At 43.9% G+C, this 18712-nt stretch overlaps 1 protein-coding gene across 2 annotated transcripts; it reads left to right on the top strand.

Annotated features, from left to right (window-relative positions):
• The first annotated feature begins 6 nt into the window (after nucleotides 1–6).
• Nucleotides 7–16912, top strand: cacng8b (calcium channel, voltage-dependent, gamma subunit 8b). Of its 2 annotated transcripts, XM_031787263.1 has the most exons (5): nucleotides 7–252; nucleotides 9349–9432; nucleotides 10796–10936; nucleotides 13090–13843; nucleotides 13940–16912. In XM_031787263.1, the coding sequence occupies exons 1-5, from the start codon at nucleotides 33–35 to the stop codon at nucleotides 13998–14000; spliced, it is 1260 nt and encodes a 419-aa protein (XP_031643123.1). In that variant the 5' UTR covers nucleotides 7–32; the 3' UTR covers nucleotides 14001–16912. The 2 variants fall into 2 exon arrangements, with proteins under 2 accessions (XP_031643123.1, XP_031643122.1); XM_031787262.1 differs by having other exon boundaries at nucleotides 13090–16912.
• The last annotated feature ends 1800 nt before the right edge of the window (nucleotides 16913–18712 follow it).

Below are 18712 nucleotides of genomic sequence, written 5' to 3'. Positions count from 1 at the left end.
TCTCGCGTCCTCCTCTGCCCTCCTCTCTAGGGATGGTTTGTGAGAAGGGGATCCAGATCCTCCTCACCACCGTGGGGGCCTTTGCAGCCTTCTGCCTGATGACGGTTTCTATAGGGACGGACTACTGGTTGTACTCCCGCGCCTCCATCTGCAACAGCACCCGCAACCACTCAGACGACCCCCACAACAAGGACAAGAAGGACCCCGGAGCCCTCACCCACTCTGGCCTCTGGAGGATCTGCTGCCTGGAAGGTAGGCTACTGAAACCCACAGATGTGTGTGTGTGTGTGTGTGTGTGTGTGTGTGTGTGTGTGTGTGTGTGTGTGTGTGTGTGTGTGTGTGTGTGTGTGTGTGTGTGTGTGTGTGTGTGTGTGTGTGTGTGTGTGTGTGTGTGTGTGTGTGTGTGTGTGTGTGTGCGCGCGATGTTGGAGGGGATGAGTTAGGACTGCTTCCATTTAAGCCTTTTGTCTTAATGTCTTTTATAGATTTAAAGGTGCGCTATGGAGAAATCATTCCCCCATTTCCTGGTTGCTAAAATTCAAATAGTTCTCCTAATTTCAGTTTATGTGACAAAACAAGCAGGTATAGTGTAGAGAATCATTGTACCATCTAAACCGCTGTGAAATATATTTCCATCACCCAAAAATATAGTATTTTCAGCTGTTTGAAGCTGGTGTACAAAACCGAAAGTAAAAGACGCAAAAATGAAACTTAAGAATGGGAAGCATAGAAATAGTTCATATAGAACAGATCTACCACTTCTTACTTTACTGACTTTATTGTCCCCATGGGGACATGTTGTTGCAGTGTCATGTACACGTTTAAAGTGTCGTATAAACACAAAGAAAATTGACAATACAACTTTCATAACAGTTACATACCAATAAAAAGAGACTAGCCTGCTGGCCTTACTGGGTCGCTAGGAACATTAGCCCGAGCTATTAAGGAGGGATATCACACCTGGCACAAATGATTGTCTAGTTCTGTTTTTCCTGCCGACGAGTGCCCTATACCTGTGCCCAGAGGGTAGTAGTACAAAGTCCGGGTACAGGGGGTGGTTTGATTTTAGACTTGCTTTCAATGAGAATGACAGATCTATGACTCACATTTCTATGTGAATTTGGTTGGGTCACCCAAAAAGTTACATTCTGCAGTTAAGAGAGTCGATATTATAAATACTATGTATAATATATTGAATGTAATAGTAATAGTTGGTAAAAGCTGGTAATAGTTGGTAATAGCTGGTCATAGTTGGTCATAGCTGGTCATAGCTGGTCATAGCTGGTAATAGTTGGTAAAAGCTGGTAAAAGCTGGTAATAGCTGGTAATAATTGGAAAAAGGTGGTAATAGTTGGTAATAGCTGGTAATAGGTGAAATTAGTTGGTAATACAGTGTGGCAAAAAAGTATTTAGTCAGCCACCAATTGTGCAAGTTCTCCCACTTAAAAAGATGAGAGAGGCCTGTAATTTTCATCATAGGTACACTTCAACTATGACAGACAAAATGAGAAGAAAAAAAATCCAGAAAATCACATTGTAGGATTTTTAATGAATTTATTTGCAAATTATGGTGGAAAATAAGTATTTGGTCACCTACAAACAAGCAAGATTTCTGTCTCTCACAGACCTGTAACTTCTTCTTTAAGAGGCTCCTCTGTCCTCCACTCGTTACCTGTATTAATGGCACCTGTTTCAGTATAAAAGACACCTGTCCACAACCTCAAACAGTCACACTCCAAACTCCACTATGGCCAAGACCAAAGAGCTGTCAAAGGACACCAGAAACAAAATTGTAGACCTGCACCAGGCTGGGAAGACTGAATCTGCAATAGGTAAGCAGCTTGGTTGGAAGAAATCAACTGTGGGAGCAATTATTCGAAAATGGAAGACATACAAGACCACTGATAATCTCCCTCGATCTGGGGCTCCACGCAAGATATCACCGCGTGGGGTCAAAATGATCACAAGAACGGTGAGCAAAAATCCCAGAACCACACGGGGGGGCATAGTGAATGACCTGCAGAGAGCTCGGACCAAAGTAACAAAGCCTACCATCAGTAACACACTACGCCGCCAGGGACTCAAATCCTGCAGTGCCAGACGTGTCCCCCTGCTTAAGCCAGTACATGTCCAGGCCGGTCTGAAGTTTGCTAGAGAGCATTTGGATGATCCAGAAGAAGATTGGGAGAATGTCATATGGTCAGATGAAACCAAAATAGAACTTTTTGGTAAAAACTCAACTCGTCATGTTTGGAGGACAAAGAATGCTGAGTTGCATCCAAAGAACACCATACCTACTGTGAAGCATGTGGGTGGAAACATCATGTTTTTCTGCAAAGTGACCAGGACGACTGATCGGTGTAAAGGAAAGAATGAATGGGGCCATGTATCGTGAGATTTTGAGTGAAAGCCTCCTTCCATCAGCAAGGGCATTGAAGATGAAACGTGGCTGGGTCTTTCAGCATGACAATGATCCCTAACACACCGCCCGGGCAACGAAGGAGTGGCTTCGTAAGAAGCATTTCAAGGTCCTGGAGTGGCCTAGCCAGTCTCCAGATCTCAACCCCATAGAAAATCTTTGGAGGGAGTTGAAAGTCCGTGTTGCCCAGCAATTGCCACAAAACATCACTGCTCTAGAGGAGATCTGCATGGAGGAATGGGCCAAAATACCAGCAACAGTGTGTGAAAACCTCGTGACATCTGTCATTGCCAACAAAGGGTATATAACAAAGTATTGAGATAAACTTTTGTTATTGACCAAATACTTATTTTCCACCATAATTTGCAAATAAATTCATAAAAAATCCTACAATGTGATTTTCTGGATTTTTTTTCTTCTCATTTTGTCTGTCATAGTTGAAGTGTACCTATGATGAAGATTACAGGCTTCTCTCATCTTTTTAAGTGGGAGAACTTGCACAATTGGTGGCTGACTAAATACTTTTTTGCCCCACTGTAGCTGGTAATAGTTGGTAAATAGGTGGTAATAGCTGATAATAGTTGGTGATAGCTGTTATGATCAAAGTAAGGACTGTGGCCATTTTGGATCTGATGCCATTCCAGTGCAGACCTCATGTCTGTGTCCTAATACACTACTAAAGGAATAAGGACTGAATGGAATGGAGGGTCCATTACAGGGAAGCTCAGGGTTGATGTTGTGCAGTTGTTTCATGTCAGATGAGAGTGAATGGATGGTATGTTACCATATGTTTCAGTGGAATTATGTAGTCAGCAGTGCTGCCGTAAAGGTCATCACTCAGCAATGCACATGCTGAGTTTATGAGCTCCTTGGAACATCTGGAACGTGGAAATGCTGGAAGAGGAAACTCTTTCCTAGACTTTCCAAGTGGACTGATGTTTCTGTTGAATGATTTCCAAGGAGCATCAAATCAATTGTTATTGGTCACATACACGTGTTTAGCAGATGTTATTGCGGGTGTAGTGAAATGCTTGTGCTTCTAGTTCTTACAATGCAGCAGTATCTAACAAGTAATATCTAATAATTTCACAACATATACCCAATACACACAAACCTAAGTAAAGGACTGGAATTTAGAATATTTCAATATATGGACGAGCAATGTCAGAGTGGCATAGATTAAGATACAGTAGAATAGTATAGAATACAGTATATATACTACTGTTTCAAAGTTTGGGGTAACTTAGAACTGCCTAGAAGGCCAGCATCCCGGAGTCGCCTCTTCACTTTCGATGTTGAGACTGGTGTTTTGCAGGTACTATTTAATTAAGCTGCCAGTTGAGGACTTGTGAGGCGTCTGTTTCTCAAACAAGACACTCTAATGTACTTGTCCTCTTGCTCAGTCATGCACCGGGGCCTCCCACTCCTCTTTCTATTCTGTGAAGGGAGTAGTACACAGCATTGTTCTTGGACATTTCTCGGATGGAATAGCCTTCATTTCTCAGAACAAGAATAGACTGACGAGTTTCAGAAGAAAGGTCTTTGTTTCTGGCCATTTTGAGCCTGTAATCGAACCCACAAATGCTGATGCTCCAGATACTCAACTAGTCTAAAGAAGGCCAGTTTTATTGCTTCTTTAATCAGAACAAAAGTTTTCAGCTGTGCTAACATAATTGCAAAAGGTTTTTCTAATGATCAATTAGCCTTTTAAAATTATAAACTTGGGTTAGCTAACACAACGTGCCATTGGAACACAGGAGTGATGGTTGCTGATAATGGGCCTCTGTACGCCTATGTAGATATTCCACAAGAAATCAGCCGTTTCCATCTACAATAGTCATTTACAACATTAACAATGTCTACACTGTATTTCTGATCAATTTGATGTTATTTTAATGGACAAAAAAACGTTTTTCTTTCAAAAACAAGGACATTTCTAAGTGGCCCTAAACGTTTGAACGTAGTGTATATATGAGATGAGTAATGCGAGATGTGTAAACATTATTAAAATGACATTATTAAAGTGACTAGTGATCCATTTAATAAAGTGGCCAATGATTTCAAGTCTGTGTATATAGGCAGCAGCCTCTCTGTGTTAGTGATGGCTATTTAACAGTCTGATTGATGGCCTTGAGATAGAGACTGTTTTTCAGTCTCTCGGTCCCAGCTTTGATGCACCTGTACTGACCTCACCTTCTGGATGATAGCAGGGTGAACAGGCATTGGCTCGGGTGGTTGTTGTCCTTGATGATCTTTTTGGCCTTGTGACATCGGGTGCTGTAGGTGTCCTGGAGGGCAGGTAGTTTGCGCCCGGTGATGCGTTGGGCATAAGAACAACAGCTTTAGAGTGGGTTCACATGAAGTTAAAGAGAAGAGGTCTGAACTGTGTCTGTGCAGAGAGCTAGTACAGTACAGGCACTTTATCTAGGAACACTGGATGTTTGTGGAGATTGTAATTTCTACCCTTCAAATGAATTTGTCATAAGGATACCACTTCATCCCTGAACTAAGGATGACCCCAGTGGTGAAGTAAGTAACAGGAGCTGATGGTCTAGATGTACAGTATACAGTGTTCCTCATGTTCCATTGTGTCAGCAGATCAGGAAGTTGAAATCACCTGAAAAGAACCCCTCTCATCTCACCCCATTCCTTCCATCACTGTATTTAATATATAACCTACATCACCCACTAGCACTGTGCTCACCAACCATGTGTTGGAAACCTGATTCAACTAGATCCATCAAGCCTTTGTTAAGCTGAATCAGGTATATTACAGCTGGCCCTACAAACTCACTGCAGACCCTGTTGCCCAACCCTGCACCAGCCCAGCGATTTAGCTGACGGGATCTCTGAAAATGACAGTAGCCATCACGCCATCTTCACTGCGGAACAAGCAGCTAATTTATAATACATTAAACTGCTGCTCTGACATACAGGCTTTAGAATGGGGAAGACAGGACAGGACTGGATAGGACAGAATAGGACAGTAGTTGAAGCTGAATGAATGGTGTTAGCTAGCTGCCGTATGTTTGTAGTCCCATCACTACTCCTCTATAAGGCATGCAGGGTAAATCCCATCCTTGGCCTGGTCATTGTGCAAAGCTCATTTATCCTCATCTCTAAGCTTCCTGATAACAAAGCAGCCAATTAGAGATAAGCCCCAGCCCTCACAGCAATGCTGCAGTGCTCCTCTCTCTCTCTCTCTCTCTCTCTCTCTCTCTCTCTGTCTCTGTCTCTCTCTCTCTCTGTCTCTCTCTCTCTCTCTCTCTCTTGCTCGCTCTCATGCTCTCTCTCGATCTCTCCCTTTCTCTGATCTCTCTCTCTTTACTCTCACTCTGCCCTCTCTCCCTCCCTCCCTCTCTCTCTCTGTTCTCTCTCTCTTCCCACTCTCTCCCTCTGTCATCTCTGCCTCTCTCTCATACTCCCTCTACCTCTGTCTGCTATCTCTCCCTTTACGCTCTCTCTGCCCCCCCTGCTCTCTCTTCCTCTCTGTCTCTCTCTCTCTCTGTCTCTCTCTCTCTCTCTCTCTCTCTCTCTCTCTCTCTCTCTCCTCTCTCACTCACTTTCTCTCTCTCTCTCTCTCTCCTCTCTTTCTTTCTCTCCTCTCTTTCTTTCTGCGGTGCAGTGGAGCCTTCAGTGCTTTGGTATGGCTTAGAGGTCAAGTATCCTTGATGTCCTTAGAGTATTGAGTCAAGATGGATACTCAGAAGCCGTGCAGCAAGCCCGCGGGTGGATGTCACACCTTGCTGTGTTAGGGGCTGAAGGAGTGTGGATGGGGTATTATCTGATTCGGCAGGTTGAGAGGATTCCAGATTTATATTTGTATTTATTTGTACCTTTATTTAACCAGGCAAAATACTAGTAGGTCAGTACAGCCTCTCCCTTAGCTTTTAGTCAAAGGCCCCTAACATCACATTGTGGGCTGCAAATATTCAATATTCAACTGAAACCAAGAGTTTTATGTGCATGGCATCAGACAAGCCACCATTCAACAGCAGTGATATGAGTGTTGATGCTTTAGATTGAATGCTGTTGTGGTGCTGGTTCAAATAGAGAACACTGATCTTTGGGGCAGTACTTAGAGGCAGCCTCTACTGCCCATGTAGGTCAGTGTCACCCTCCAGTACTTTTCTTACAGAGTTACCAGGTAAGTGAATGGAAGTGAGTGAAACTCAGGTCATTTTGGCTCTAGCCAGCTGTTTCTCTGTTTCAGGAGTAGCCAGTACAGCTGTAGAGTAGTTGCTCCCTAGATACTGGTTTATCCACCTAATGGTTATTGTTAGCATTGGGAGAGAGGGTTAACTGATCCTAGATCTGTACCAATGGGGAACTACTTCCTGGTTTAGAGCCAAAATGGCGTCTGTCAGGGGGTTTAGCTGACACTCTGTGCCCCCATCTCTTTCTTTACAGACAACAACCATGGAAATAAAAGAACTATGAGAAAGAGACAAGCTCACCCCACATCTGTCCTTCTCTCCCTCCTCCGTCTGTGTCTCATCATTCCATCACTCCAACTCTCTCACAATCCATCCATCAGCCAGCACCAGTCGTGTGCTGTCATCACCGTGCGTCCGTCCGTCCATCTGTCTGTCTGCAATAGAGCCACAAGACCCCAGCGGGTAGCTATCTGTCTGCCTGTCTGCCTGTATGGATGGCTCTCTGTGTTGGGGTGTGTGTGGGGGTGAGTTTGTGTGTTCATTCAGTTACTGCATGCTCTTATTCAGAAAGGACCACAGTGAAATTACTATTGAGTGAATAAGCATTTCAATGTGGTTCACTCTAAATAAAACCTTTCTTATTAGAACTATACATACATACAGTGGGGAGAACAAGTATTTGATACACTGCCGATTTTGCAGGTTTTCCTACTTACAAAGCATGTAGAGGTCTATAATTTTTATCATAGGTACACTTCAACAGTGAAAGACGGAATCTAAAACAAAAATCTCGAAAATCATGTTGTATGATTTTTAAGTAATTAATTAGCATTGTATTGCATGACATAAGTATTTGATACATCACAAAAGCAGAAACAGAAACCTTTGTCTGCAATTACAGAGATCATAAGTTTCCTGTAGTTCTTGACCAGGTTTGCACACACTGCAGCAGGGATTTTGGCCCACTCCTCCATACAGACATTCTCCAGATCCTTCAGGTTTCGGGGCTGTCGCTGGGCAATACGGACTATTGGGTTCAGGTCTGGAGACTGGCTAGGCCACTCCAGGACCTTGAGATGCTTCTTCCGGAGCCACTCCTTAGTTGCCCTGGTTGTGAGTTTCGGGTTGTTGTCATGCTGGAAGACCCAGCCACGACCCATCTTCAATGCTCTTACTGAGGGAAGGAGGTTGTTGGCCAAGATCTCGCAATACATGGCCCCATCCATCCTCCCCTCAATACTGTGCAGTCGTCCTGTCCCCTTTCAAAAAAAAGCATCCCCAAAGAATGTTTCCACCTCCATGCTTCACGGTTGGGATGGTGTTCTTGGGGTTGTACTCATCCTTCTTCCTCCTCCAAACACGGCGAGTGGAGTTCAGACCAAAAAGTTATATTTTTGTCTCATCCGACGACATGACCTTCTCCCATTCCTCCTCTGGATCATCCAGATGGTCATTGGCAAACTTCAGACGGTCCTGGACATGCGCTGGCTTGAGCAGGGGAACCTTGCGTGCGCTGCCGGATTTTAATCCATGACGGCGTAGTGTGTTACTAATGGTTTTCTTTGAGACTGTGATCCCAGTTCTCTTCAGGTCATTGACCAGGTCCTGCCGTGTAGTTCTGGGCTGATCCTTCACCTTCCTCATGATCATTGATGCTCCACGAGGTGAGATCTTGCATGGAGCCCCAGACCGAGGGTGATTGACCGTCATCATGATCTTCTTCCATTTTCTAATAATTGCGCCAACAGTTGTTGCCTTCTCACCAAGCTGCTTGCCTATTGTCCTCTAGCCCATCCCAGCCTTGTGCAGGTCTACAATTTAGCCCTGATGTCCTTACACAGCTCTCTGGTCTTGGCCATTGTGGAGAGGTTGGAGTCTGTTTGATTGAGTGTGTGGACAGGTGTCTTTTATACAGGTAACAAGTTCAAACATGTGTAGTTAATACAGGTAATGAGTGGAGAACAGGAGGGCTTCTTAAAGAAAAACTAACAGGTCTGTGAGAGCCAGAATTATTACTGGTTGGTAGGTGATCAAATACTTATGCAATAAAATGCTAATTAATGACTTAAAATCATACAATGTGATTTTCTGGATTTTTGTTTTAGAATCCGTCTCTCACAGTTGAAGTGTACCTATGATAAAAATTACAGGCCTCTACATGCTTTGTAAGTAGGAAAACCTGCAAAATCGTCAGTGTATCAAATACTTGTTCTCCCCACTGTATATGCTGGTACCCTTTCTACATTAAATATTTTACATTAGTATTTTTCTACACAGCACCTGATGACAAATCATGTATGTATGTGAGTGTGATACTAATGAGATACTGCATGACCTTAACGGGTCAAGGACATCTGATCTAGAATCAGTTCCTAAGGGCAGAGAGTGTGGATGTTTTGTGTTGGGGATGCATACTGTTCTGTCCTCAGACCTACCTGGGAAGGGTGAACAATGATAGGACAGAACCTGAGGCACAACCAGTCTGCAGTTTCTCTCTCTCATGCCTTATTCTCTTCCTCTTTCTCTCTTGCGCTCTTTTTATATGCTAATATAAACTGCTGTTTCTTTTTCTGATGAATCTCTGTGGAGTGGAGTTGATGCATGTGCTGGTGTGTGTGTGTGTGTGTGTGTGTGTGTGTGTGTGTGTGTGTGTGTGTGTGTGTGTGTGTGTGTGTGTGTGTGTGTGTGTGTGTGTGTGTGTGTGTGTGTGTGTGTGTGAGATAGAGAGTGTGTGTATTCTGTTCTAACCCCACCCCTCCCTCTCTCTCTCAGGGGTGAAAAGGGGAGTGTGTTCTCAGATCAACCACTTCCCTGAGGATGCTGACTTTGACCATGATGGGCCAGAGTATGTTCTACGTAAGTCAACATCTGATGGACCTGAAGTGGAGATGCAGGCTTTTGTTCCAGCCCAGCTCTAATATACCTGATTCAAATTAAATCAAATGTTATTAGTCACATGCGCCAAATACAACAGGTGTAGTAGACCTTACATTGAAATGCTTACTGACAAGCCCTTAACCAACAATGCAGTTTTAAGAGAACAAATAATTAAGATAATATTTACAAAATAAACTAAAGTAAAAAATAATAAAAAGTAGCACAATAAAATAACAATAATGAGGCTATATACAGGGTGTACCGGTACCGAGTCAATGTGCGGGGATACAGGTTAGTCAAGGTATTTTGTACATGTAGGTAGGGGTAAAGTGACTATGCATAGATAATAAACAGCTAGTAGCAGCAATGTAAATTGATGAATTGTTCAGCAGTCTTATGGCTTGGGGGTAGAAGCTGATAAGGAGCCTTTTGGACCTAGACTTGGTGCTCCAGGACCGCTTGCCGTGCGGTAGCAATAGAACAGTCTACGATTTGAGTGGCTGGAGTCTTTGACAATTTTTTGTGGTCTAAAATGAAAATAATTTGAACAGGTGTGTTGGGCAGGGCTAGAACAAAACCCTGCACACACTGTTGCCACCCCCAGGACGGGAGTTCCCCATAACTGCTGTAACTCATCCACCACTGTAAACCACTTTTTACAGAAGCCTTAGACCACATAGAGTAGTTAGATCTCACTCCTGAAGACCGGGAGAAAATAGGCTGTGTTTGAATTAAACATGTTAGTGTTTGTATGAAGTTGAGGGATAATGTGCTGCCCTAGTTCCTCCAGGCCACACCTGTGTAGGTGTTCCATCCTGCACTATGTGTGCCCGCCCCACAATGCAGCAGGAGAAGACTGTACTGTTTACTATGTAGCCTCGGCATTTGGCTGGCATTTACTTTGGCATTTCTGTCCTCTGGCCTATGTCCTAGATGGGAAAGGAGTGGTGAAGTGTGTGTGTGTGTCTGTCCTGGGGGTATCAGAGTTGATGCCTCTTGGGAAAGACCTGATACATTAAACACTCACTAGCTTGGCCACATGGTAATTAATTTGCTCACAGCAGAATAGAGCTGTTTATTTCTCATCTTCTCCCTCTGATTCTATCTGCTACTTTGACCTTTTCTCTTTCCCCTCCCTCTCTCTTTATCACCAACTTCCTCTCTCTCTTATTCTCTCTCTTTCTCTTTACTTCTCTCTCACTTGTTCTCTCTCACTTCCCCTCCCTCTCTTTTTATCACCTGCTTCCTCTCTCTTCTTCTTCTCTCTCTCTTCCTCTCTCACTCTCTTCTTCTCAATTACTTGTTCTCTCTCTCCTCCCCCCCTCTCCCCGTCTCTCTGTAGGTATGGTCAGGGCTTCCAACATCTTCCCTATCCTCAGTGCTATCCTGCTGTTGATGGGAGGGGTGTGTATCGGTCTCAGTCGCTTCTATAAGCACAAGAGGAACATCGTCCTGGGAGCAGGCATTCTCTTTGTGGCTGCAGGTGCACTAACTAACTCCTGTCAGACCTGTCTGTGTGTCTGTGTATGTGATTATTTCTGTGTCTTTATGTGTCTATCTACAGTGCCTTGCGAAAGTATTCGGCCCCCTTGAACTTTGCGACCTTTTGCCACATTTCAGGCTTCAAACATAAAGATATAAAACTGTATTTTTTTGTGAAGAATCAACAACAAGTGGGACACAATCATGAAGTGGAACGACATTTATTGGATATTTCAAACTTTTTTAACATATCAAAAACTGAAAAATTGGGCGTGCAAAATTATTCAGCCCCTTTACTTTCAGTGCAGCAAACTCTCTCCAGAAGTTCAGTGAGGATCTCTGAATGATCCAATGTTGACCTAAATGACTAATGATGATAAATACAATCCACCTGTGTGTAATCAAGTCTCCGTATAAATGCACCTGCACTGTGATAGTCTCAGAGGTCCGTTAAAAGCGCAGAGAGCATCATGAAGAACAAGGAACACACCAGGCAGGTCCGAGATACTGTTGTGAAGAAGTTTAAAGCCGGATTTGGATACAAAAAGATTTCCCAAGCTTTAAACATCCCAAGTAGCACTGTGCAAGCGATAATATTGAAATGGAAGGAGTATCAGACCACTGCAAATCTACCAAGACCTGGCCGTCCCTCTAAACTTTCAGCTCATAGAAGGAGAAGACTGATCAGAGATGCAGCCAAGAGGCCCATGATCACTCTGGATGAACTGCAGAGATCTACAGCTGAGGTGGGAGACTCTGTCCATAGGACAACAATCAGTCGTATATTGCACAAATCTGGCCTTTATGGAAGAGTGGCAAGAAGAAAACCATTTCTTAAAGATATCCATAAAAAGTGTCGTTTAAAGTTTGCCACAAGCCACCTGGGAGACACACCAAACATGTTGAAGAAGGTGCTCTGGTCAGATGAAACCAAAATTGAATGTTATGTTTGGCGTAAAAGCAACACAGCTCATCACCCTGAACACACCATCCCCACTGTCAAACATGGTGGTGGCAGCATCATGGTGGTTAAAATTGATGGGAAGATGGATGGAGCCAAATACAGGACCATTCTGGAAGAAAACCTGATGGAGTCTGCAAAAGACCTGAGACTGGGACGGAGATTTGTCTTCCAACAAGACAATGATCCAAAACATAAAGCAAAATCTACAATGGAATGGTTCAAAAATAAACATATCCAGGTGTTAGAATGGCCAAGTCAAAGTCCAGACCTGAATCCAATCGAGAATCTGTGGAAAGAACTGAAAACTGCTGTTCACAAATGCTCTCCATCCAACCTCACTGAGCTCGAGCTGTTTTGCAAGGAGGAATGGGAAAACATTTCAGTCTCTCGATGTGCAAAACTGATAGAGACATACCCCAAGCGACTTACAGCTGTAATCGCAGCAAAAGGTGGCGCTACAAAGTATTAACTTAAGGGGGCTGAATAATTTTGCACGCCCAATTTTTCCGTTTTTGATTTGTTAAAAAAGTTTGAAATATCCAATAAATGTCGTTCCACTTCATGATTGTGTCCCACTTGTTGTTGATTCTTCACAAAAAAATACAGTTTTATATCTTTATGTTTGAAGCCTGAAATGTGGCAAAAGGTCGCAAAGTTCAAGGGGGCCGAATACTTTCGCAAGGCACTGTAAGTCTCTTAGTATGTATACATAAGTTTATGTTCTGTTGATGTAAAGTCAGGTTTTTCCTCTTGCTCTCCTGTTCTGGATAACATGACAGAGAGAGAGAGAGAGAGTGTGTGTCTGTGTGTCTGTGTGTGCATGTGTATCCTCCCCTGTGTGTGTGTGCATGTGTGTTTGTGTGTGTGTGTATATATCCTCATCTGTGTGTGTATGTATATTCTCATCTATGTGCGTGAGTGCATGAGTGTGTGTGTGCATGCGTGCTTGTATATCGGCGGCAGTGTAGCCTAGTGGTTAGAGCATTGGACTAGTAACCGAAAGGTTGCAAGTTCAAATCCCCGAGCTGACAAGGTACAAAATCTGTCGTTCTGCCCTTGAACAGGCAGTTAACCCACTGTTCCTAGGCCGTAATTGAAAATAAGAATTTGTTCTTAACTGACTTGCCTAGTAAAATAAAGGTAAAAAAATAAAATAATAAATATCCTCATCTATCCCCTGTCTCCCCCAGGTCTGAGCAACATCATTGGTGTGATCGTGTACATCTCTGCAGCGCTGGGAGACATCTCCCCTAAGAAGGACGAGGACAAGAAGTGGCAGTACAGCTACGGCTGGTCCTTCTACTTCGGAGGCCTCTCCTTCATCATGGCTGAGATGGTGGGCGTTCTGGCCGTCAACATCTACATCGAAAAGAACAAGGAGCTTCGCTGCCGCTCGCGCACTGACATCTTCAAGGGGACCACGCACGCCATGCTCCGCCTACCCAGCTACCGCTTCCGCCGTCGCTCCCGCTCCTCATCCCGCTCTACTGACCCCTCACGCTCCCGAGACCCCTCGCCGGTGGGGGGAGGCGGGGGGAAGAACTTTGGCCTGCCCCCCTCGGCCATGCTCTCCCAGGGGCCCATGTCTGTGGCCACGCTGCCCAACCCTCACTCTCGCTCCCACACGACCCTGGCGGGGGGCGACATCTCCCTCTACACTCTGTCCCGCGACCCCAAGCTGGCTGGCCTGCCCCCCATGTACGGCACCGTGGACCGCGCCACCCTCTACCAGCTCCACAACTGCTTCCCCAAGGACGGGGGAGGAGGGGGGGGAGGGGGTGTGATGATGAGCGGCACACTGCCCTCTCTGAAGTCCCACAACCCCTCGCTGTCCCAGAATTCCTCCAACTCCAACGCACCCATGGGCAACTCGGTGGGCTCGGGGCCCCCACCCTTCTCCTCGTCCACGGTGGAGAGAGAACGAGGGATGGGAACGCTGGACAGGCTAAAGGGAGATAGAGAGAGCAACTCCAATACGCTCAACAGGAAGACAACACCCGTGTAGAGAGGAGGGGGGGAGAGGGAGGGAATGCTGGACAGGCTAAAGGGAGATAGAGAGAGCAACTCCAATACGCTCAACAGGAAGACAACACCCGTGTAGAGAGGAGGGGGGGAGAGGGAGGGAACGCTGGACAGGCTAAAGGGAGATAGAGAGAGCAACTCCAATACGCTCAACAGGAAGACAACACCCGTGTAGAGAGGGGGGGGGGAACGCTGGACAGGCTAAAGGGAGATAGAGAGAGCAACTCCAATACGCTCAACAGGAAGACAACACCCGTGTAGAGAGGGGGGGGGGGGGAACGCTGGACAGGCTAAAGGGAGATAGAGAGAGCAACTCCAATACGCTCAACAGGAAGACAACACCCGTGTAGAGGGGGAGGAGGGGGGGGGGGAACAGGGAAGGAAGAGAGAGAGAGAGATATAGAGGAGGGGATTGGGATAAAGGAGTATTAAATGGGATTGGGATAAAGGAGTATTAAATGGTATTGAGATAAAGGAATGGAGAGGAGAGAGAGAATCTTTTTCACTGTTATAATTAGTCTACAGTATCTCACTGAGAAACAAAAGGAAACAAGTAATAACAGAACGTGATAATTACAACAATAATGAACTTTCACAACAAAACTATTTTACTATTCCAACGCACTAGAAATAATTTATTTTGTTAATCCAACGCGATGAACCTTGGGCTACTATTTTAAACAATCCACTTTCTTTAGTGCAATACTAACTCTGATTTAACAAGATCATATTTGACGTCAATTGTTGTTGTGATTATTATTAGCGTTATTACGAGCTAGCTCTGTTTGCAATGCTATCGTTTTAGAATGATGATATGATTTGTATCATTTTCACTCTGATTTTGGATCCTGACGACGTTTACTGTGAATTTCTTAAACACAGACACGCTGGTATGATCAGTGGGCTGTGTAACTGTGTCATTGGTGTCAAGCATGAGTGTCTACAACGTATGAGAAGACGAGTGTGTATTATGATTTATATGATTTAATTATTATCTAATAATAATAATGATATATAATATATAATGTATTATTATTACTATTACTATTATTACAACTTGTTCTTTGGTGGAGTTCAGTTAATTTATTTTTACCTCTATTTGGATTTTCTACCCCTTGGTTCTAACACACAGTTAAGTTGTGTGAATACTGTACATTGTCTTCCAATATTGTAACTGAAGGCTACAATAAGTGAGTGACTGAGGCAACTGAGCAACTTCAGTGTTATTCTGAGTCTGTTTTCTATGGGCCTATGTTAGTCTGAGTTCCATTCTAATCAATGTTAGCAGTAGTCGTAGCTGTAGTCGTGTTGAAGATGTTTGTTTTCTGGGCATTAACAGAAACCTCTGTCTTGAGGAGAGAAGAAGAGAAACTGATATATTTGTACAGAGAAAACAGGTGAAACTTGTCACCTGGAGAAAAGAAGAGAAACATTTATTCATTATTTTCTACAAGCAAGAGACCCAAAATGATTCTTTAGAACAGTCACAACAGACATGCTATCCATCCATTATTAAAATGAAATTGACAATGAAAAATGTCAATGAAATAAATGTGGGGACGGAGGTGGGGGGCTAAAATACACTATAGAGAACTTTTGAAATGAAACATGTACATTGTAATTAACGCATACCTATATTTGCAAACTCTATAAATACTTTCTTTAGGACCTCTGGTATGAAAACAGGGTGTGTATTTTGGGAAGGGGAGGGTGATGTGTTTTTGATCCTCTGTATGGGTACAGGCTACCCCCCAGTTCTCATGGGGTGCGCTGCCTCTCCCCACCCCACCCTGCCCTGCCCTGCCCTGCCCTGCCCCACCCTAGCTTGGCCCCGCCCTGCCCGTTTTGGGCATGTCTTCTCCTCTGTCACATGACCCATGACAGAATCACTATGGAGATGAACATCCAAACCCCACCCCCAAAGAAAAAACTCTCACTGTGCTTCCCACGTGACCCTTGAACCTTGAACTTTGACCCCTTCTGTTTATGTTGATGAGAATGTATACACGTGTAAACACTCTCCTGCACCTCATTTATTGTCTGGAGTGATGGCAGAACTGGGATGGACACTATTGGACACCACGCTACATTACAGACTGGGGAAAGGAAATGAAACCACCTGACGCTTCCACATTCTTTTGGATTTTAGTTTCTTCTTTTTATTTCATTTGAGAGAAAAAATAATAATGTGACAAAACTGCACACAGATAGCATTTATGTGGGCAATATGAATACTATGTAGTTGAGAATAGATATATCTAGACAAAATGATTATGGTTTATCTAAATGTGTGATAAACTCAAACACTGTATTGCACGAAAGTTTATAAAAAAAACAATAACAGACCGATTTACAGACTGATGATTTTTTTCTTTAAAGGAGTGACAGCATGAGATGATCAAGGGATGGAGAGAGAGAGAGATGGAGGGAATGACAGAGAGAGAAAGAATAGAAAAAGTGAGAGTTGGCGGGAATGACAGACAGAGAGAGAGAGACTTGACACAACTTTAGACCAAAGGTATGAAAACATTTATTTGCACTATCCTGTTAATGAATGTGACCACAAGATTTTTTTTATTTACATTATTTAACCAGGAATTTGTATTATTATTATTTTTTATTTAACCTTTATTTAACTAGGCAAGCCAGTTAAAGAACACATTCTCATTTACAATGACAGCCTACACCGGTCAAACCCGGACGACGCTGGGCCAATTGTGCGCCGCCCTATGGGAATCCGAATCACGGCGGGATGTGATCCAGCCTGGAAAGAGGTGGTGATACTACATTTGTCAGCCAAAATCTCAAAATTTTCACACTCTGAGGTGTGAGGTGTACACTCTGAGGTGTGAGGTGTACACTCTGAGGTGTGAGGTGTACACTCTGAGGTGTGAGGTGTACACTCTGAGGTGTACACCTGGTACAAGCCAGAAGTGCTTCTATTGCTCTCGTCAAAGAGGCTGTGCAGAACCATTAAACAGCTATATATACTATCTGAACACCGTGTCATGTGTCAGCACTGGTTTCAGTTTCTGCTCAATGGGAGAGGTGGAGGGCTAGAGTGTATGTGTGTTGGTGGTCTCTGTACCCCCCTTGGACAATTAGGGCAGGGGGGGTCCAAAAGGAAGGGAACAGACATGGAAGGAGGTTCTAGGACCCTTCTGACCTAGTACACCACCTCTGGGCCAATGGGGTGAGGGCAACAGAGGTGGGGGGGCTTGGGAAGAGGTGCTCCCCTAGAGACAGGAGAGAAAGTGGGGTTGGGAGATGTGGGGGTGCAGGTGCATGTCGGGGTAAGGGTGAGGGTAGGGGTGAGGTACATAGTTTACATTCATGGATAAGGTTTCTCAGGGATGAGCAATGTACTAATTTTAGAGGGAGAGAGTTGGGGGGGTTGGTACGTCTGTTGGTAAGGGTTAAAAAACGGGTTGCATTTAAGTTCGAAGGGAGAAAAGGACTCGTAGACAAGACAAAGTACGAGAGCGTTTCTTATGTCAAGTCTATTTATTCCAAAAGCAAACCCAGTGAGACATACATATGATCATAGGACCATTTATGCACAATGTGCATTTCCCCAAACAAACATGTAGGTAGAGAAAGACAAGGTGGGCTTTATTATGACAAATAAAACACATGATGAAAAAAGGGTTTGAATAAGCTAAAAACTAAAAACACCCCCCTAAGCTTGAACCAAAGGCTACAGTGTGCAGGTATAAATAAAATACAAACACATATTTTATATACAGTGCCTTGCGAAAGTAGAACCCCCTTGAACTTTGCGACCTTTTGCCACATTTCAGGCTTCAAACATAAAGATATAAAACTGTATTTTTTTGTGAAGAATCAACAACAAGTGGGACACAATCATGAAGTGGAACGACATTTATTGGATATTTCAAACTTTTTTAACAAATCAAAAACTGAAAAATTGGGCGTGCAAAATTATTCAGCCCCTTTACTTTCAGTGCAGCAAACTCTCTCCAGAAGTTCAGTGAGGATCTCTGAATGATCCAATGTTGACCTAAATGACTAATGATGATAAATACAATCCACCTGTGTGTAATCAAGTCTCCGTATAAATGCACCTGCACTGTGATAGTGTCAAAGGTCCGTTAAAAGCGCAGAGAGCATCATGAAGAACAAGGAACACACCAGGCAGGTCCGAGATAGTGTTGTGAAGAAGTTTAAAGCCGGATTTGGATACAAAAAGATTTCCCAAGCTTTAAACATCCCAAGGAGCACTGTGCAAGCGATAATATTGAAATGGAAGGAGTATCAGACCACTGCAAATCTACCAAGACCTGGCCGTCCCTCTAAACTTTCAGCTCATACAAGGAGAAGACTGATCAGAGATGCAGCCAAGAGGCCCATGATCACTCTGGATGAACTGCAGAGATCTACAGCTGAGGTGGGAGACTCTGTCCATAGGACAACAATCAGTCGTATATTGCACAAATCTGGCCTTTATGGAAGAGTGGCAAGAAGAAAGCCATTTCTTAAAGATATCCATAAAAAGTGTCATTTAAAGTTTGCCACAAGCCACCTGGGAGACACACCAAACATGTGGAAGAAGGTGCTCTGGTCAGATGAAACCAAAATTGAACTTTTTGGCAACAATGCAAAACGTTATGTTTGGCGTAAAAGCAACACAGCTCATCACCCTGAACACAACATCCCCACTGTCAAACATGGTGGTGGCAGCATCATGGTTTGGGCCTGCTTTTCTTCAGCAGGGACAGGGAAGATGGTTCAAATTGATGGGAAGATGGATGGAGCCAAATACAGGACCAT

Source organism: Oncorhynchus kisutch, linkage group LG13 (genome assembly GCF_002021735.2).
Source record: "Oncorhynchus kisutch isolate 150728-3 linkage group LG13, Okis_V2, whole genome shotgun sequence".
NCBI lineage: Eukaryota > Metazoa > Chordata > Actinopteri > Salmoniformes > Salmonidae > Oncorhynchus > Oncorhynchus kisutch.
The sequence above is the reverse complement of the archived record's forward strand: the minus strand, read 5'-3'. Positions and strand labels throughout refer to the sequence as shown.

Excerpts from the sequence above, each read along its gene's own strand:
- cacng8b (XM_031787263.1), top strand. The coding sequence starts at position 33 with ATGGTTTGTGAGAAGGGGATCCAGATCCTCCTCACCACCGTGGGGGCC. Across the intron at positions 9,433-10,795 it reads TGGGCCAGAGTATGTTCTAC|GTATGGTCAGGGCTTCCAAC; the intron begins GTAAGTCAACAT and ends GTCTCTCTGTAG. Across the intron at positions 13,844-13,939 it reads GGGATGGGAACGCTGGACAG|GCTAAAGGGAGATAGAGAGA; the intron begins GCTAAAGGGAGA and ends AATGCTGGACAG.